Source organism: Phocoena sinus, chromosome 2, assembly GCF_008692025.1.
Source record: "Phocoena sinus isolate mPhoSin1 chromosome 2, mPhoSin1.pri, whole genome shotgun sequence".
Lineage (NCBI taxonomy): Eukaryota > Metazoa > Chordata > Mammalia > Artiodactyla > Phocoenidae > Phocoena > Phocoena sinus.
Window position 1 is genome coordinate 146,427,549 of NC_045764.1, and position 20,145 is coordinate 146,447,693.

Sequence of the window (20,145 nt, forward strand, 5' to 3'; positions counted from 1 at the left end):
GGGAAACTGGAGTCAGGGAATATAGCCCTAGATAGAATAGAGAATATGCTGGCCTTTTCCTCTTGCATAAGCTCCATCTTTTTCTCTTTCTGTCGTCCTTTTTTTCTCTCCGTTACCTGTCTTATATTTTTGCCTCTTCTTTGCCTGGCATTTCTTCCTCTCTTCTTTCACATACTTTTTCCTTAATTGGCTAGAACATAACCTTGAATCAATGTCGTACATGTATTTGTAGTGTTTTATATCTTGTAGAGATCTTTGTAATAATTCTTTTATTTTGATAAAGTCAAGTCCTCTTTGCTAAAAATTTTAAAGACAAATGAGCTCAGTTTCTTAGATATCTACTTTTCTTTTCATTAACACTTATCTCCTACCATACCTTTTTAAAAAACTTGAGTGGCCTTCAAATAATTTCTTTTCTCTCTGAGGTGATGGCTCACATAAGAAAGGCTCCTTATCTTGGCTTGTGTCTAATAAATTCTCTCACACTGAGGTTTATGTCTTTTTGTTCCCTAATTCTACCCTTAATAGAAATGACTAATTTCAGTTTTTATACAGAACCATACATAAACTCTATTATTAAATAACCATGCAACTTTCTGTTTAGGATAACGAACCCTAGCTCCTCACTTATCTTTTAGGAGGCAATATAGTATATGGGTTAAGAGTAGAGGTTCCAAATTCACAGACCAAGTCTTCTGCCATACACTAGTTGAATGACCTTGAGCAAGCTGTTTGACCCCACCAAGCCTCAGCTTCCTTAGCTGCAAAGTAGGCATAATAATTGTACCACTTCATAGGGTTGCTACAATATTAAATAAGTTTAAAGTTCTCAGCATACTGCTGGCACAGAGTTCTCAAAACTTTCTAACCATTCTCATTTTTCAATAATTTACATTTAACCAAAGCTTTTTGAGTAATATGGCTCTCTTCTTAACCCCTGTATTTTTCAAGTCCTTCTTCACCATGGAACCTAGTTCCCAGTGTTCTGGAGAGAATGCAGTTATCCGTCAAAATATTAAACTGCATAGTTTCTAACTACATACTATACTTTAATCTTAACCCATTCTCAAGTCTTCCTTACTGTATTTCCTGATCCAAAAGGGCAGGCAGGAATCTTCCCAAGGAAGGAGTTGGGGGTAGGGACTAGGGTCTAGGGAGCCAGGGACAGTGAAGGAGGTGGAAGCCAGTTCTCACCGAGAGGATCTTATCACCCTCCTGGAGCCGCCCATCCAGGGCTGCAGCCCCGTTCTCTTTGATGCGGCTGACGAAGATGCCACTGTCATTGGAGACATACTGCTGATCTGTGCCACCGACGATGTTGAAGCCCAGCCCTAAGAAAAGCATGGAGGAGTTGTAAAGGAGATAGGGGTGAAGAAGAAGGAAAGGGATTAGAGAAGAGGAGAAGGAGAAAGGAAAGGCCATGTGGCAAGGGTGGGGGTTGGGGAGTGGGGGGGGGTAGGAGGTGGGGAAGTTAAGACTGTGATGTAGCTGGTGGCTAGTCATGAGCAAGGTAAATGATTAGTATCACCAACAGAGGTCAAGAGTACCGAGAGTTGCCCACTCAGACCAGGCAGGACTAAAAATACAAACACAATGATCAACATGGTTAGGTGAATATAAAAAGAAAGATCTATACTGAGCTCAGTGAAAAAATAATGCTGATTCTTTTAAGATGTACTTCTGCTCACATTTGATTTTGATTCTGTTGGTGGCATTCAGAGGCCCCAAATCTTGACTTTCCTGCTTAGAAGAAGCTATGCTTTAAACTAATTGGCAAATGAACGGTTCCTTATTTAGTGGGAGAGAGATTCTTAAACAAACCATCCCCTCAATACTTCTCCTAACTTCAGGAGAGTTTGTGGATGGTGGTGCTTTGGAAGAAATGACCTTGGGAGTTCTTTTTTTTTTCTTTTTTCCTAGTTTGAATTGAGGGGGCAGTACTGCAGGCGTTGGCAGAAAACCTGGGAACTAAAAAGGTAACTTATGCTTCATGACAGGACTAAATCACCAAATTCACTCTTCTTTCCTTTTATACCTCAAGTACAAATAACCACATCCTTGGGTACAGTGATTGCCAAGTTTTATTCACTATAGATAACTGATAACCTATTGATTAGCAACTACCCATTTCCCCCTTTTACTAGCCCCCGGCAATTACCATTCTATTCTTCACTTCAATGTGTGATTATTTTAAACAAGGATAAAATTTCAGTTATGCAAGATGGAAGTTATGGAAATCTGATGTACAACATTGTGCCTTATAGATAACAACAGCCTTATTAGACACGTAAGAATCTGTTGAGAGTAGATCTCATTTAAGTGTTCTTACCACAATAAAATAAAACTGAATTTAAAAAAGAATGAAAATTGACTACCAAGGTAATTTTTCCATGGACCAAACACTAAGTTGTGGGAAGGACTTCATTTTACAAAACCATTTATAAAGGGATTTTATCTATGCAATAAAAAGAAATGAAAGAAAAGGGAACTTCCGTAGGGCTTTCTTTATGTCAGGTACTGTAGAATTCAAAGCAACAGTGCAAAGAGAAAGGAGATAGTTAGGAAACAACTGAAAAACAAGTATCTGGCGGCACAACCGGAAAAAATAGCCATAATCAGTAGCCTCTTCTACTGATTTCAACAGAAAACAGATACTTAAAAAGGTGAGAGGAAAGCTTATAAGTGACCCTCACAATATTAACACAAGCAGTAGCGAATCGATCTATGATTTATGGAAACACATGGCCAAAGAAGGAAGCAGCAGGAAATGTCTAATTGAAATATCATACCTCATGTGCAGTGTACCTATAGCTAGAGAATGAAAAGAAGAATACATAATAGAAAGAACTTCCACTGGAAGAGGACTATTTCAGTTTCTTTAAAGGGTAGGGTATGAAAATTTTATGTTACTAAGTGGTTTCCCTCAGAAAACTCTTAATTTGAATCATAGTGGGTGGGAGGTATTGGAAAGGGGATGGGAGGTAGTTAATTTAGATCAGATGCAAAGGTAGGTGGACCCTGATTATAAAAGGCTTTGAAATAACTTTTAAGACTCTGACAGGTTTGAGCAAGGTGGTTGAGGCCAACCAGCCTCTCTCACTACTGGAAAAAACTATCTGGAGAAAATCTTTCAATGAAATCCAATATCCTCACCAAACACTAGAGCTGCCTCTGGGGATCCTGGGAACAGGAAGTATGTGTTAAGCAGCTGAATGCAACATAGTAATTAGGAAGAAAAGGGACTCTGCTACTGGTTATTTAAAGCTACAGAACAGTGATTAAAAAAGGAGAGTGGGGCTTCCCTGGTGGCGCAGTGGTTGAGAGTCCGCCTGCCGAGGCGGCGGGCACGGTTTCGTGCACCGGTCCAGGTGGATCCCACATGCCGTGGAGCGGCTGGGCCCGTGAGCCATGGCCGCTGAGCCTGCGCGTCCGGAGCCTGTGCTCTGCAACGGGAGCGGCCACAGCAGTGAGAGGCCCACATACCGCTTTAAAAAAAAAAAAAAAGGAGAGTGGACGGTGACCTAAATTGGAAGGAAATCCAAAACAGAGGGACTATGTGTATATGTATAGCTGATTCATTTTGCTGTACAGTAGAAACTAACACAACATTGTAAAGCAACTATACTCCAATAAAAATTAAAAAGAAAAAAAAGGAGAGTGGAAAAAAATGTTATCAAAATTTTCTATAAACAAACAAGTGTAGTCTATTCCCCCCATCACATTATATAGGCATGTTTATAACCATGCTTACTGCTACTTCAATTGTAAATGAACCACACCAATTAATATGAGAATTTCTGGACGGACATGAAGTCCCTTTCTATGGTTACAACATTTACAAACTGAACTTATCTATAATTTGAAGCATCGCTGCAATAAACGGGAGTCACCGAAGAACTGAGTAGCAATACTACCAGTTTAAACCTGGGCCCCATGGATACCTACATAATCCTCAGTCCACTTACTCATTAAAAATTATTGATCATTTACTGTGTGTCAGGCACTGCATTATATTCTGAGGAAAACATAAAGCTAAACTGGACAGTCCCTGCTTTACAACAAATAGAAATTTATCCATTTTCCTGTACCTTTTAGATTCTGCAGAAGTCAATTAAAGTCAGAAGACCTGGCCACAAATTCAACTCCATAACTTACCTGGTATGCGGACTAAAACAAGTCAGTGTATCTCTGATCCTCAGCTTCTTCTTCTGTAACGTAAGGATTACAAATTCTGTCCTCTCTAACTCAAAAGGTAGTTGTTAGCATCCAATAACATTAAATCTGAAAAACTCCTTTATAAACTATGTAGTGGTTGCTATATGGAGTTACTGCACTAAGAGTAGTTGTCAGTAAACTAGTAGTGCCTGGAAGATGGCTGAAGAGTAAGACGTGGAGATCATCTTCCTCCCCACAGATACACCAGAAATACATCTACACGTAGAACAACTCCTACAGAACACCTACTGAACGCTGGCAGAAGATCTCAGACCTCCCAAAAGGCAAGAAACCCCCCACGTACCTGGGTAGGGCAAAAGAAAAAAGGAAAAACAGAGACAAAAGCATAGGGACGGGACCCGCACCAGTGGGAGGGAGCTGTGAAGGAGGAAAGGTTTCCACACACTAGGAAGCCCCTTCGTGGGCAGAGACTGCGGGTGGCGGAGGGGGAAAGCTTTGGAGCCGCGGAGGAGAGCACAGCAACAGGGGTGCAGAGGGCAAAGCGAAGAGATTCCCGCACAGAGGATCGGTGCCGACCGGCACTCACCAGCCCGAGAGGCTTGTCTGCTCCCCCGCCGGGGCGGTTGGGGCTGGGAGCTGAGGCTCGGGCTTCGGTCGGAGCGCAGGGAGAGGACTGGGGTTGGCGGCGTGTACACAGCCTGCAGGGGTTTAGTGCGCCACGGCTGGCAGTCCAGGGAAAAGTCTGGACCTGCCTTAGAGGCAAGAGACTTTTTCTTCCCTCTTTGTTTCCTGGTGCGCGAGGAGAGGGGATTAAGAATGCTGCTTAAAGGGGCTCCAGAGATGGGCACGAGCCGAGCCGCGGCTAAAAGCGCAGACCCCAGAGACGGGCGTGAGATGCTAAGGCTGCTGCTGCCACTACCAAGAAGCCTGTGTGCGAGCACAGGTCACTATCCACACCCCCCTTCCGGGGAGCCTGTGCAGCCCGCCACTGCCAGGGTCCCGGGATCCAGGGACAACTTCCCCGGAAGAACGCACAGCGCCTCAGGCTGGTGCAACGTCACGCTGGCCTCTGCCGCCGCAGGCTCGTCCCGCAGCCCGTGCCCCTCCCTCCCTCCGGCCTGAGTGAGCCAGAGCCCCCGAATCAGCGGCTCCTTTTAGCCCCGTCCTGTCTGAGCGAAGAACAGACACCCTCTGGCGACCTACAAGCAGAGGTGGGGCCAAATCTAAAGCTGAGCCCCTGGGAGCTGTGAGAACAAAGAAGAGAAAGGGAAATCTCTCCCAGCAGCCTCAGAAGCAGCGGATTAAAGCTCCACAATCAACTTGATGTGCCCTGCATCTGTGGAATACATGAATAGACAAGGAATCATCCCAAATTGAGGAGGTGGACTTTGAGAGCAAGATTTATGATTTTTTCCCCTTTTCCTCTTTTTGTGAGTGTGTATGTGTATGCTTCTGTGTGAGATTCTGTCTGTATAGCTTTGCTTCCACCATTTGTCTTAGGGTTCCAACCGTCCGTTTTTTTTTTCTTTTTCTCTTAATAATTATTTTTTTATTTCAATAACTTTATTATATTTTATCTTTATTTTATTTTACGTTATCTTCTTTCTTTCTTTTTTTCCTTCCTTCCCTCCTCCCTCCCTCCTTTCTTCCTTTCCTCTAATTCTTTCTTTCTAGTTTTTCTCCCTTTTATTCTGAGCCGTGTGGATGAAAGGCTCTTGGTGCTGCAGCCAGGAGTCAGTGCTGTGCCTCTGAGGTGGGAGAGCCAACTTCAGGACACTGGTCCACAAGAGACCTCCCAGCTCCACATAATATCAAATGGCAAAAATCTCCCAGAGATCTCCATCTCAACACCAGCACCCAGCTTCACTCAACGGCCAGCAAGCTACAGTGCTGGACACCCTATGCCAAACAACTAGCAAGACAGGAACACAACCCCCATTACCAGAGAGGCTGCCTAAAATCATAATAAGTCCACAGACACCCCAAAACACACCACCAGACGTGGACCCACCCACCAGAAAGACAAGATCCAGCCTCAGCCACCAGAACACAGGCACTAGTCCCCTCCACCAGGAAGCCTACACAACCCACTGAACCAACCTTAGCCACTGGAGACAGACACCAAAAACAACAGGAACTATGAATCTGCAGCCTGCAAAAAGGAGACCCCAAACACAGTAAGATAAGCAAAATGAGAAGACAGAAAAACACACAGCAGATGAAGGAGCAAGATAAAAACCCACCAGACCTAACAAATGAAGAGGAAATAGGCAGTCTACCTGAAAAAGAATTCAGAATAATGATAGTAAACATGATCCCAAATCTTGGAAATAGAATAGACAAAATGCAAGAAACATTTAACAAGGACCTAGAAGAAATAAAGATGAAACAAACAACGATGAACAACACAATAAATGAAATTAAAAATACTCTAGATGGGATCAATAGCAGAATAACTGAGGCAGAAGAATGGATAAGTGACCTGGAAGATAAAATAGTGGAAATAACTACTGCAGAGCAGAATAAAGAAAAAAGAATGAAAAGAACTGAGGACAGTCTCAGAGACCTCTGGGACAACATTAAACGCACCAACATTCAAATTATAGGGGTTCCAGAAGAAGAAGAGAAAAAGAAAGGGACTGAGAAAATATTTGAAGAGATTATAGTTGAAAACTTCCCTAATATGGGAAAGGAAATAGTTAATCAAGTCCAGGAAGCACAGACAGTCCCATACAGGATAAATCCAAGGAGAAATACGCCAAGACACATATTAATCAAACTGTCAAAAATTAAATACAAAGAAAACATATTAAAAGCAGCAAGGGAAAAAACAACAAATAACACACAAGGGAATCCCCATAAGGTTAACAGCTGATCTTTTAGCAGAAACTTTGCAAGCCAGAAGGGACTGGCTGGACATATTTAAAGTGATGAAGGAGAAAAACCTGCAACCAAGATTACTCTATGCAGCAAGGATCTCATTCAGATTTGACGGAGAAATTAAAACCTTTACAGACAAGCAAAAGCTGAGAGAGTTCAGCACCACCAAAGCAGCTCTACAACAACTGCTAAAGGAACTACTCTAGGCAAGAAACACAAGAAAAGGAAAAGACCTACAATAACGAACCCAAAACAATTAAGAAAATGGGAATAGGAACATACATATCAATAATTACCTTAAATGTAAATGGACTAAATGCTCCCACCAAAAGACACAGATTGGCTGAATGGATACAAAAACAAGACCCATATATTTGCTGTCTACAAGAGACCCACTTCAGACCTAGAGACACATACAGACTGAAAGTAAGGGGATGGAAAAAGATATTTCATGCAAATGGAAACCAAAAGAAAGCTGGAGTAGCAATTCTCACATCAGACAAAATAGACTTAAAAATAAAGACTATTAGAAGAGACAAAGAAGGACACTACATAATGATCAAGGGATCGATCCAAGAAGAAGATCTAACAATTGTAAATATTTATGCACTCAACATAGGAGCACCTCAATACATAAGGCAAATACTAACAGCCATAAAAGGGGAAATCGACAGTAACACATTCATAGTAGGGGACTTTAACACCCCACTTTCACCAATGGACAGATCATCCAAAATGAAAATAAATAAGGAAACACAAGCTTTAAATGATACATTAAACAAGATGGACTTAATTGATATTTATAGGACACTCCATCCAAAAACAACAGAATACACATTTTTCTCAAGTGCGCATGGAACATTCTCCAGGATACATCACATCTTGGGTCACAAATCAAGACTCGGAAAATTTTAGAAAATTGAAATTGTATCAAGTATCTTTTCCAACCACAAAGCCATGAGACTAGATATCAATTACAGGAAAAGATCTGTAAAAAATACAAACACATGGAGACTAAATACACTACTTAATAACGAAGTGATCACTGCAGAAATCAAAGAGGAAATCAAAAAATACCTAGAAACAAACGACAATGGAGACACAACAACCCAAAATCAATGGGATGCAGCAAAAGCAGTTTTAAGAGGGAAGTTTATAGCAATACAATCCTACCTTAAGAAACAGGAAACATCTCAAATAAACAACCTAACCTTGCACCTAAAGCAATTAGAGAAAGAAGAACAAAAAACCCCCAAAGCTAGCAGAAAGAAAGAAATCATAAAAATCAGATCAGAAATAAATGAAAAAGAAATGAAGGAAATGATAGCAAAGATCAATAAAACTAAAAGCTGGTTCTTTGAGAAGATAAACAAAATTGATAAACCATTAGCCAGACTCATCAAGAAAAAAAGGGAGAAGACTCAAATCAATAGAATTAGAAATGAAAAAGGAGAGGTAACAACTGACACTGCAGAAATACAGAAGTTCATGAGAGATTACTACACGCAACTCTATGCCAATAAAATGGACAACCTGGAAGAAATGGACAAATTCTTAGAAATGCACAACCTGCCAAGGCTGAACCAGGAAGAAACAGAAAGTATGAACAGACCAATCACAAGCACTGAAATTGAAACTGTGATGAAAAATCTTCCAACAAACAAACGCCCAGGACCAGTTGGCTTCACAGGCGAATTCTATCAAACATTTAGAGAAGAGCTAACACCCATCCTTCTCAAACTCTTCCAAAATAGAGCAGAGGGAGGAACACTCCCAAACTCATTCTATGAGGCCACCATCACCCTGATACCAAAACCAGACAAGGATGTCACAAAGAAAGAAAACTACAGGCCAATATCACTGATGAACATAGATGCAAAAACCCTCAACAAAATACTAGCAAACAGAATCCAACAGCACATTAAAAGGATCATACACCATGAGCAAGTGGGATTTATTCCAGGAATGCAAGGATTCTTCAAGATACGCAAATCAATCAATGTGATACACCATATTAACAAATTGAAGGAGAAAAACCATATGATCATCTCAATAGATGCAGAGAAAGCTTTTGACAAAATTCAACACCCATTATGATAAAAACCCTGCAGAAAGTAGGCATAGAGGGAAATTTCCTCAACATAATAATGGCCATATATGACAAACCCACAGCCAACATCATCCTCAATGGTGAAAAACTGAAAGCATTTCCACTAAGATCAGGAACAAGACAAGGTTGCCCACTCTCACCACTCTTATTCAATATTGTTTAGGAAGTTTTAGCCACAGCAATCAGAGAAGAAAAGGAAATAAAAGGAATCCAAATTGGAAAAGAAGAAGTAAAGCTGGCACTGTTTGCAGATGACATGATACTATACATAGAGAATCCTAAAGATGCTACTAGAAAACTACTAGAGCTAATCAATGAATTTGGTAAAGTTGCAGGATACAAAATTAATGCACAGAAATCTCTGGCATTCCTATACACTAATGATGAAAAATCTGAAAGTGAAATCAAGAAAACACTCCCACTTACCATTGCAACAAAAAGAATAAAATATCTAGGAATAAACCTACCTAAGGAGACAAAAGACTGGTATGCAGAAAATTTTAAGATACTGATGAAAGAAATTAAAGATGATACAAATAGAGAGATATACCATGTTCCTGGATTGGAAGAATCAACATTGTGAAAATGACTCTACTACCCTAAGCAATCTACAGATTCAATGCAATCCCTATCAAACTACCACTGGCATTTTTCACAGAGCTAGAACAAAAAATTCCACAATTTGTATGGAAACACAAAAGACCCCAAATAGCCAAAGCAATCTTGAGAACGAAAAACGGAGCTGGAGGAATCAGACTCCCTGACTTCAGACTATACTACAAAGCTACAGTAATCAAGACAGTATGGTACTGGCACAAAAACAGAAAGATAGATCAATGGAACAGGATAGAAAGCCCAGAGATAAACCCACACAAATATGGTCACCTTATCTTTGAAAAAGGAGGCAGGAATGTACAGTGGAGAAAGGACAGCCTCTTCAATAAGTGGTGCTGGGAAAACTGGACAGGCACATGTAAAAGTATGAGATTAGATCACTCCCTAACACCATACACAAAAATAAGCTCAAAATGGATTAAAGACCTAAATGTAAGGCCAGAAACTATCAAACTCTTAGAGGAAAATATAGGCAGGACACTCTATGACATAAATCACAGCAAGACCCTTTTTGACCCACCTCCTAGAGAAATGGAAATAAAAACAAAAATAAACAAATGGGACCTAATGAAACTTCAAAACTTTTGCACAGCAAAGGAAACCATAAACAAGACCAAAGGACAACCCTCAGAATGGGAGAGAATATTTGCAAATGAAGCAAGTGACAAAGGATTAATCTCCAAAATTTATAAGCAGCTCATGCAGCTCAATAACAAGAAAACAAACAACCCAATCCAAAAATAGGCAGAAGACCTAAATAGACATTTCTCCAAAGAAGATATACAGACTGCCAACAAACACATGAAAGAATGCTCAACGTCACTGATCATTAGAGCAATGCAAATCAAAACTACAATGAGATGTCATCTCACACCAGTCAGAATAGCCATCATCAAAAAAACTGGAAACAATAAATGCTGGAGAGGGTGTGGAGAAAAGGGAACCCTCCTGCACTGTTGGTGGGAATGTAAATTGATACAACCACTGTGGACAACAGTATGGAGGTTCCTTAAAAAACTACAAATAGAACTACCATATGACCCAGCAATCCCACTACTGGCATATACCTGAGAAAACCATAATTCAAAAAGAGTCATGTACCAAAATGTTCATTGCAGCTCTATTTACAATAGCCCGGAGATGGAAACAAGTGTCTAAGTGTCCATTCATCCGATAATGGTCTAAGTGTCCATCATCAGATGAATGGATAAAGAAGACCTGGCACATATATACAATGGAATATTACTCAGCCATAAAAAGAAACGAAATTGAGCTATTTGTAATGAGGTCGATAGACCTAGAGTCTGTCATACAGAGTGAAGTAAGTCAGAAAGAGAGAGACAAATACCGTATGCTAACACATATATATGGAATTTAAGAAAGAAAAAATGTCATGAAGAACCTAGGGGTAAGACAGGAATAAAGACACAGACCTACTAGAGAATGGACTTGAGAATATGGGGAGGGGGAAGGGTAAGCTGTGACAAAGCGAGAGAGAGGTATGGATATATATACACTACCAAACGTAAGGTAGACAGCTAGTGGGAAGCAGCCGCATAGCACAGGAAGATCAGCTCCGTGCTTTGTGACCGCCTGGAGGGGTGGCACAGGTAGGGTGGGAGGGAGGGAGATGCAAGAGGGAAGAGATATGGGAACATATGTATATATATAACTGATTCATTTTGTTGTAAAGCAGGAACTAACACACCATTGTAAAGCAATTATACTCCAATAAAGATGTTAAAAAAAACAAAACAAAAAAAACTAGTAGTGCCTGCGACAACCCCAAACTAGACAGTCTGATGGAGAAAGGATGAATAAATATAAAGTACAAATGTGAAAAGTCTTGAAATACAGGAAGACAGAGAGATTAAAAAGTCCATCCATCTATTAATAAGGCAAGAATGGACTGGAACTCAAACTTATTGAAATTAAGGATGCCTCTTACCTGTGACCCACACATCTCCCTCATGAGTAGTTTCTAGCAATGGTGGTATTTAAAATATGCAGTAACCAGGCCAGCACATGCACTAACCAGATGCCAGCTAGAAACAACCAGAAGGGGGAAGGGCTATCCCAGTATATAACTGCTGATTATTGGCTACGTCCTAGGAAAATCTTCTATAAATAGGGTGGATCACATATCTTGGTTTGTTTGGGAGTCTTGATATACGCCTGTTGTCTCTGTAATTAAAATAGTCCCCTTCAATGTCAAAAGCATCTCAGTTTGGACCAATGTGATCATCCTATCAAGGGTAATGTAAGAATATGTTAATTGCCGCATGTTTTGTGGTATTGAGGAACTGATGGAAATTTAGGTGTTCATCCTTTGGGGCAGGGGTCCCCAACCCCCAGGCCGTGGACTGGTAGTGGTCCATGGTCTGTTAGGAAACGGGCCACACAGCAAGAGGTGAGCGGCAGGCAAGCGAGCAAAGCTTCACCTGCCGCTCCCCATCACTTGCTTTACCACCTGAACCATTCCCCACCCCCAACCATCTGTGGAAAAACTGTCTTCCACAAAACCGGTCCCTGGTGTCAAAAAGGTGGGGGATTGCTGCTTTGGGGAACAGGTAACTGAGAGATAATTAAAATTCAGAAGCACTGAATAATCATACACAAAGTAACAGAGTTTTAAAATGTAATGTTGGTATTAATAATATAAAATCTTCTTAAAAACACATTCCTGCAGAACAGTATTACCTATTTACAAAAATGCATGCATATTTAAGGACATGTAAAGACACATTATCTGTGAGGGAAGGATACAGGGTGAGGTTTAGGGATGAAAGGTAAAAATAAAACCAAAGAGGGACCTTGCACGTACTGATGAGGACAATGTATTATGGAGCTGAAGAGTATAATTAATTCAGTTCTTGGCATCTACTATCCAAAAGGGGTTGAAGGGAGAGGGAGAAGAAAAGACGGGGACTCAATAGACTTTTTAAAAAGTGAGTGCATGAAAACGTACTCCATAGTGAACCCTGGTTATAATGTGCCAATAAATTTTTAAAATGTGGCAAGATTAAAATGGACCGCTTGGCCTCTAATTTGGAAGAGAAGTCTAAACACAAAAAAGTACAGATGGCGTAAGAATGACACCATCATAGGACTGGGAGGGAAAGAAAATGTGCCTAGCATAAGAGCCCTGTAAAATTAAACAAGACATGCCGTCTTGTGGACTCCTCCTGTCTCCAGGTCTGGATCTTGAGCTTGTTTCCAAATAAGAGCAGCAGCAGCAGCAGCAACAACTAATATTTATTAAGAGTTTAATATGTACCAGGTACTATGCTAGGTACTCTATGTATATTATCTCATTTAGTCTTCTCAACAAACACACGAAGTGTTTATCACTCACATTTTACAGGTGAATTTAAAAAGTGAGGCAGGAAGAGATTAAGTAACTTTATAAAAGGTCACACAGTTAACTCTTTGCAAAGCCCAGACACTAAGTTAGGATGTTTGATTGCTAAGTGTAAGTTTTAAACCATTTTGCTACACTGTATCTTTGTAGAAAATATGAACAACTGCTTTAGAAAAAAGTCTGTGAAGTCAACTTGTTTGGGGGCTGGCTTGAATAAGCAATGCTGGGATAATGGTTGTAGAACAATCCTCAGGGATAATATATTCCAGAGGAAGAATTGGTCATTCCGTAGTTCTACCACCATAGTCAGGGTCCCTATTGCTTACTATCATGATAGAGAAGGAAAAATCCTTCATTTCCTTCAGATTCTTCTCTTTAAAATCTGAAGGTTATAAAGTAAAAAAGCAGTGTTTCACAATCTGTTATTCTGGAAAAAATAATTCATTAAAATGAAACAAAACAGTCGATTAACCCCAATGATGATAGCCACTGTTGAGTTATGAACACTAGATTGACAAACACTCTACTTTCCCCCTATCTACCTGCAGGGTTTTTCTATCCCAAGATAATCTCACTAATTTTCCCTAGACACCAGTCAAGCTCTATTGGTCACACAACCCACTATTCATCTAATCATTTTGTGGTAAAATATATGTAACACAAAATCAAGCACCACTGGACAAACAACTTACTGTCTGTGTAGAGGTAAAATATATGCAACATAATATTTAACACTTTAACCGTTTTAAAGTGTATGATTCAGTGGCATTAAGTACATTCACAATGTTGTGCAACCATCACCAGTATCCATCTCCAGAACTTTTTCATCATTCCAAATAGAAATTCTATATACATTAAACAATAACTCCTCGCTCCTCCCTGCCCCAGCCCCTGGTAACCTCTATTATACTTTAGGTCGCTACGAGTTTGCCTATTCTATATACCTCATATAAATGGAATTATAAAATATTTGTTCTTTGTGTCTTGCTTATTTCACTTAGCATAATGTCTTCCAGGTTCATCCATGTTGTAACAGGTATCAGAATTTCATTCCTTTTAAAGGCTGAATAATATTCCATTGCATGTACATACTACATTTTGTTTAGTCAACTGTCAATAGATATTTGGTTGTTTCAACATTTTTGCTATTGTGAATAATGCTGCTACGAACGCTGGTGTACAAGTGTCTGTTTGAGTTCCTGTTTTCAATTATTTTTGGTGTATATCTGGAATTGAATTGCTGGATCACATGGTAATTCTATGTTTAACAATTTGAGGAACTGCCCAACTGTTTTCTACAGCAGCTGTACCACGTTTTAAATTCCAAAAAGCATTGCCCAAGGTTCCAATTTCTCCACATCCTCATCAATGTTTGTCACCTTCATTTTTGGGGGGGTTTGGGATAGTAGTCATTCTGATGAATGTGAAGCGGTATCTCACTGTGGTTTTGATTTGGATTTCCCAAAGGCTAGTGATGACGAACATCTTTACATGAGCTTATGCCCATTATATATTTCTGAAGAAATGTCTCTTCAAGTTCTTTGCTTATTTTTGAATCCGGTTGTTTTGTTGTTGCTGTTGAGTTGTAAGAGTTCTTTATATATTTTGGGTGTTGATCCATTATCAGATATATGGTTTGCAAATATCTTCTCCCATTTTGTGGGTTATTTTTAACTCTCTTTATAGCATCTTTTGAGTCATAAAATTATTAATTTTGGTAAAACCCAATTAATCTTTTTTCTTTTGTGCCTGTGCATTTGGTGTCATATCAAAAAATCATCACTGAATCCAATGTCATGAAAAAAATTTCCCTATCTTTTCTTCTAAGAGTTTTAATCTTAGCTCTCATATTCAGGTGTTTGATGCATTTTTAGTTAATTTTTGTATATGATGTAGGGCAAGGATCCAAATTCATTCTTTTCCATGTGGATATCCAGTTTTTCCCAACATCATTTGTTGAAAAGACTGTCTTTCCCTCACTGAATGGTCTTGGTACCCTTTCAAAATCATTTGGCCATATATGAGAGGGCTTATTTCTGAGCTGTCTATTCTGTTCCACAGCTCTATATATCTGTCCTTATGTCAGTACCACCCTGTTTTGAATGCTGCAGTTTTGTACAAGTTTTGAAATCAGGATGTTGTGAGTCCCTCAACTTTGTTGTTTGTTTTCAAGATTACTCTAGCTATTAGGGAGTCCTTTGAGATTTCATATGAGTTCTAGGATGGGGTTTTCTATTTCTGCAAAAAGGCAGATAAGATTTTGATAAAGATTGCACTGAGTCTGCAGATCGCTTTGGATAGTACTGTCACCTTGACGATATTACCTCTTCTAATCCATGAACGTGGAATGTATTTCCACTTATTCATGCCTTTAATTTCTTTCAGCCAAATTTTGTAGTTTTCAATGTACAAGCATGCCTTTAATTTCTTTCAGCCAAATTTTGTAGTTCTCAATGTACAAGTTTTTGTCTCCTTGGTTACATTTATTTATGAGTATTTTATTATTTTTGATGCTATTGTAAATGGAAATGTTTACTTAACATCCTTTTCAGATTGCTCATGTATAGAAACTCAACTAATTTTATGTGCTGGTTTTGTATCTTGCAACTTTGCTAAGTCTATTATTAATTCTAAGTTTTTTTGGTGGAATCTTTAGAGTTTTCTACGTATAAGATTGTATCATTTGTGAACAGAGACCATTTACTTCTTCCTTTCCAATTTGTATGCCTTTGATTTCTTTTTCTTGCCTAAATGTTCTGGATAGAATTTCCAGCACTATGTTGAATAGAAGTGGTGAAAGCAAGCATACTTGTCTTGTTCTTGATCTTAGAAGAAAAGCTTTCAATCTTACATCATTGACTATGACGTACCCATATATGGATTCTTCATATATGACCTTTATCATGTTGAGGAAGTTCCTTCTATTCCTAGTTTACTGAGTGTTTTTAATGTGGCAAGGTGTTGAATTTTCTCAAATCCTTTTTCTGTATATTGAGATGATGATGTGGGCTTTTTTGCCTTCATTCTATTAATATGTTGTATCACATCAACCAGTTTTCTTATATTGAACCATCTTCACACTCTTGGAATAAACTGCACTTTGTCATGGTATATAATCCTCTTAATAGGCTGCTGAATTAAAGTCATGTAGCTCTACGATCACCATAGCTTTCTGTGTGGAGACAATTTCTAAATCACCACCACAGGGAGTAAGACCCAAATAGAATCTAGCAGTTTCACTGGTTGGAGGAAATGGGGATCAGAGTTTGGGGAGGGTGAGGTTGCTGGAAGTTGCAGGGCAAAGTTCTGGAAAGGAGGAAGTTAGACCAAAAAAAAAAAAGAAAAGAAAAGAAAAAGAGCTCCAGGTATTTGCATGAGTCTTTCCAAGAGGCCATGTATACATTGAGTGGAACTCCACAAGGCTAGGCAAATAAAAACTAGTAAGTTATAGGCTAAACAATTCTCAGAGTTCACGCAAGGCAGGGAGACTTTCAAATTTTGACCAACCAGAATCGAAATCCTCAGTGATTCACTAGGAAATTCAGTGGAGACCCACTTAGAACATTTGGAGGGCTCAACTATCGCTGAAGTGAATGCTTTCGACTCACCCTAGGAAAGCTTACAAACAGGTCTAAAGAGGTGAAACTGACCTGCAAGTTACTTAAACTGCCTACCAAACAAATTCAACAATGTAATATTAAAAATGTTAATGTAGGAGAACAAAATGCAGACACTGAACAATGTAACAATCACAACATCCAGAATCTAATTTAAAAAATTTAACATGCTAAGAAGCAAGAAAACATGACCTAGAATCAAGAAAAAAACTGGTCAATAGAAACAACCAGAAATAATAGAGGATGAAACTAGCAGACAAGGATGTTTAAAAGGCTATTATAACTATGTGGAAATAATTAAAGGAAGTCAAACATAATGTGAAAATGGAAGTTTTTCCCCCAGTCTTGAAGCTGCTTTTGACTTCATTTTGAGCTGATTTTTGTGCATGGTGTAAGATAGTAGGCCAGGTGCATTCTTTTGCATATGGCTGTCCAGTTTTTCCAACATCATTTACTGAAGATACTATCCTTCCTCCATTGTATACGCTTAGCTCCTTTGTCATAAATTAATTGACCATATATGCATGGGTTTATTTCTGGGCTCTCTATCCTGTTCTACTGATGAAAATGGAAGATTTTTTTAGGAAAATGAAACTTATAGGTTTGAAAACTAGAATATCTGGAAGGAAAAATACACTAGATGTGAGTAACAACAGATGTGATACCACAGAATAAAAGGTAAGCGAGAAGACTTAATAGGGAAACCACAGTAACACGTGGGATAACAGGACATGGTTTAATATATATGTAACTACAGTTCCAGAAGCAGAGGAAAAAAGGGAAATAGAAAAAAATGTCTGAAGAAAACAATTGGCTCAAATGTGATGAAAATATAAACAAACAGATCCAAGAAGCTCAACAAACCCCAATCAGGATAAATACAAAAGAAAAAAACAGTAAGACATATCATAATCACATTTCTCAAAACCATGTATAAAGAGAAAATCTTAAAAGTAGTTCACAGGGAAAAAGGACACCTTAAGTACAAAGGAGTAAAGATAAGAATGACAATAGACTTCTCCTCAGAAACTATGCAAGCCATAATTCAATGAAGCATCATCTTTAAAATGCTAAAAGAAAAATACAAGTTAACTTATAAGTCTATGTCCAGTGAATACAGCCTTCAAAAAGTAAGGCAAAATAAACACTTTGTCAGCAAAACAAAAGCTGACAGAATGTGTCTTAAGCAGATTTACATTATGATAAATATTAAAGGAATTTCTTCAGGCAAAAACAAAATACTGAATGGAAACTTGGATCTCTATGAAGGAATGAACACCACCAGAAATCATAAATACATGGGTAAATGCAACTTAAAATAAAAAGAATGAACACAGATATACTAAGCAGCTGGATTGACCATATTAATAAGTAAACTTTGGAAAAAGGAATATTACAAGGGATAAAAAGGGGCATTTCCTAATAAAAAAGGAGTCAATTCATAAGAAGACGAAACACTAGATTTGAATATACCCAATAACAGAATTTGAGTATCAATGAAACAAAAACTGAAATGAGAAAAAGGCAAGTCAAAAAGGACTATTGTAGATTTCAACATTTCTCCCTCAGTAATTGATAGAACAAGTAAACAGAAAAGTCAGTAAAAATATAGAACACTTGAACAACACTAAGAATGAACTTGACCTAATTTACATTTACTGAACAACATATTCAGCAACTATAAAATAAACATTCTTTTGTAGTGCAAAGGGAATGTTCACAAGGATTGATGGTAGGTCAAGAAAGTAAGTCTCAATAAATTTCAAGACAGAAATGAATTAGAAATCAACAAAAATAACTGTATTAGTCTTCTTGGGCTGACATAACAAAATACCACAGAATGACTTAACAGAAATTCTGTTCTGGAGGCTAAGGAAGTCCAAGATCAAAGTACCAGCAAGACAGATTTCATTCTAAGGTCTCTTCTCTTAACTTGTAGGTGGCCACCATCTTGCTCTCTGGTCCTATGGCTGCTTTGTTACACACAAAGAGAGAGTGAGCTCTCTGGGTCTATTTCTATAAGGACACTAATTCTATAGGATTGGGGCCCCATCATCATAACTTCATTTAACCTTAATTACTTCAGTAAAGGCCCTGACTCCAAATGCAGTCACATTAGAGATTAGGGCTTCAACATGTGAATTTTGGAGGGACACAGACACTGTCCTCACCAATAAGATATCTAAAAAATCCTTAAATGTTTGGAAAACAAATAACCTATGAGTTAAAGATGAAATTATAAGGGAAAATAGAAAACATTTTAGTTGAATGACAAATCAAAATATATTAAAAACTGTGGGAAACAATAAAAAACTCAATAAATGAAGATATACCATGTCCTGGACTAGACGTCTTAGTACTTTTAAGATACAATTCTCTCTAAATCAAAATGGATTTTTATTTATTTTTATTTTTATTGACGTATAGTTCATTTACAATGTTGTGTTAATTTCTGCTGTAAAGTGATTCAGTTATACACACACATATATATATATATACATTCTTTCTCATATTCTTTTCCATTAGGGTTTATCACAGGATATTGAATATAGTTCCCTGTGCTATACAGTGGGATCTTGTTGTTCATCCATTCTATGTATAACAGTTTGGATCTGCTAATCGCAAACTCACAATCTATCCCTTCCCTCCCCTCCCTCCCCCTTGGCAACCACAAGTCTGTTCTCTATGTCTATGAGTCTGTTTCTGTTTCGTAGATAAGTTCATTTGTGTCATATTTTAGTTTCCACATATAAGTGATGGCATATGGTATTTGTCTCTTTCTGACTTACTTCACTTAGTATGATAATCTCTAGATCCATCCATGGTGCTGCAAATTGCATTATTTCATAAAATGGATAATTTTAATGCAATCCCAGTCAAAATCCAACAGAGATGTATATGTAGAAACTGACAAGCTGGTTCTAAAATTTACATGGAAATTAACACTCTGGGGTGGTTTATTTTTGAAACTTATATTATTAAAGTTCTAGAACAGTCAAAACATTTTTGAAAAGAAACAAAATTGGAAGACTCACACTTTATTTCAAGGTTTACTATAAAGCTACATTTGTCAACATACTATATGGTATTTGTATAGAGAAAGACAGGCTAATGGAATCAAACTGAGATCAATATTGGGCCCACATATAAATGGTCAACTGATTTTTGATACAGATAATAATGTATTTCAATGGTGAAAGGATAACGTTTTCAATAAGTGTTGAGACAACTGCGTATCTATATGAGATAGAGATAAAAATGAATTTTAATGATTAACTCAAACACATGCAAAATAAATTAATTTGAAATGTATCCTGGAACTAAATGTAAAACCTAATCTATAACATTTCTATTAGAAAACATAGAAGAAGATGTTCTTTACCTTG

General features: G+C 38.3%; 1 protein-coding gene across 3 annotated transcripts in view; it reads right to left on the reverse strand.

The window, feature by feature from the left end:
• The window catches only part of SYNJ2BP (synaptojanin 2 binding protein), a 54,595-nt gene that overhangs the window by 21,960 nt on the left and 12,490 nt on the right, over positions 1-20,145 (reverse strand). For all 3 annotated transcript variants that reach the window (XR_004348330.1, XR_004348331.1, XM_032621965.1), the window contains exon 2: positions 1,195-1,331. Coding sequence is in view for 1 of the 3 variants with exons in the window: in XM_032621965.1 (XP_032477856.1) it covers positions 1,195-1,331 (137 nt within the window). In the remaining 2 variants the exon portion in view is untranslated. The remainder of the gene's footprint in view (positions 1-1,194; positions 1,332-20,145) is intronic.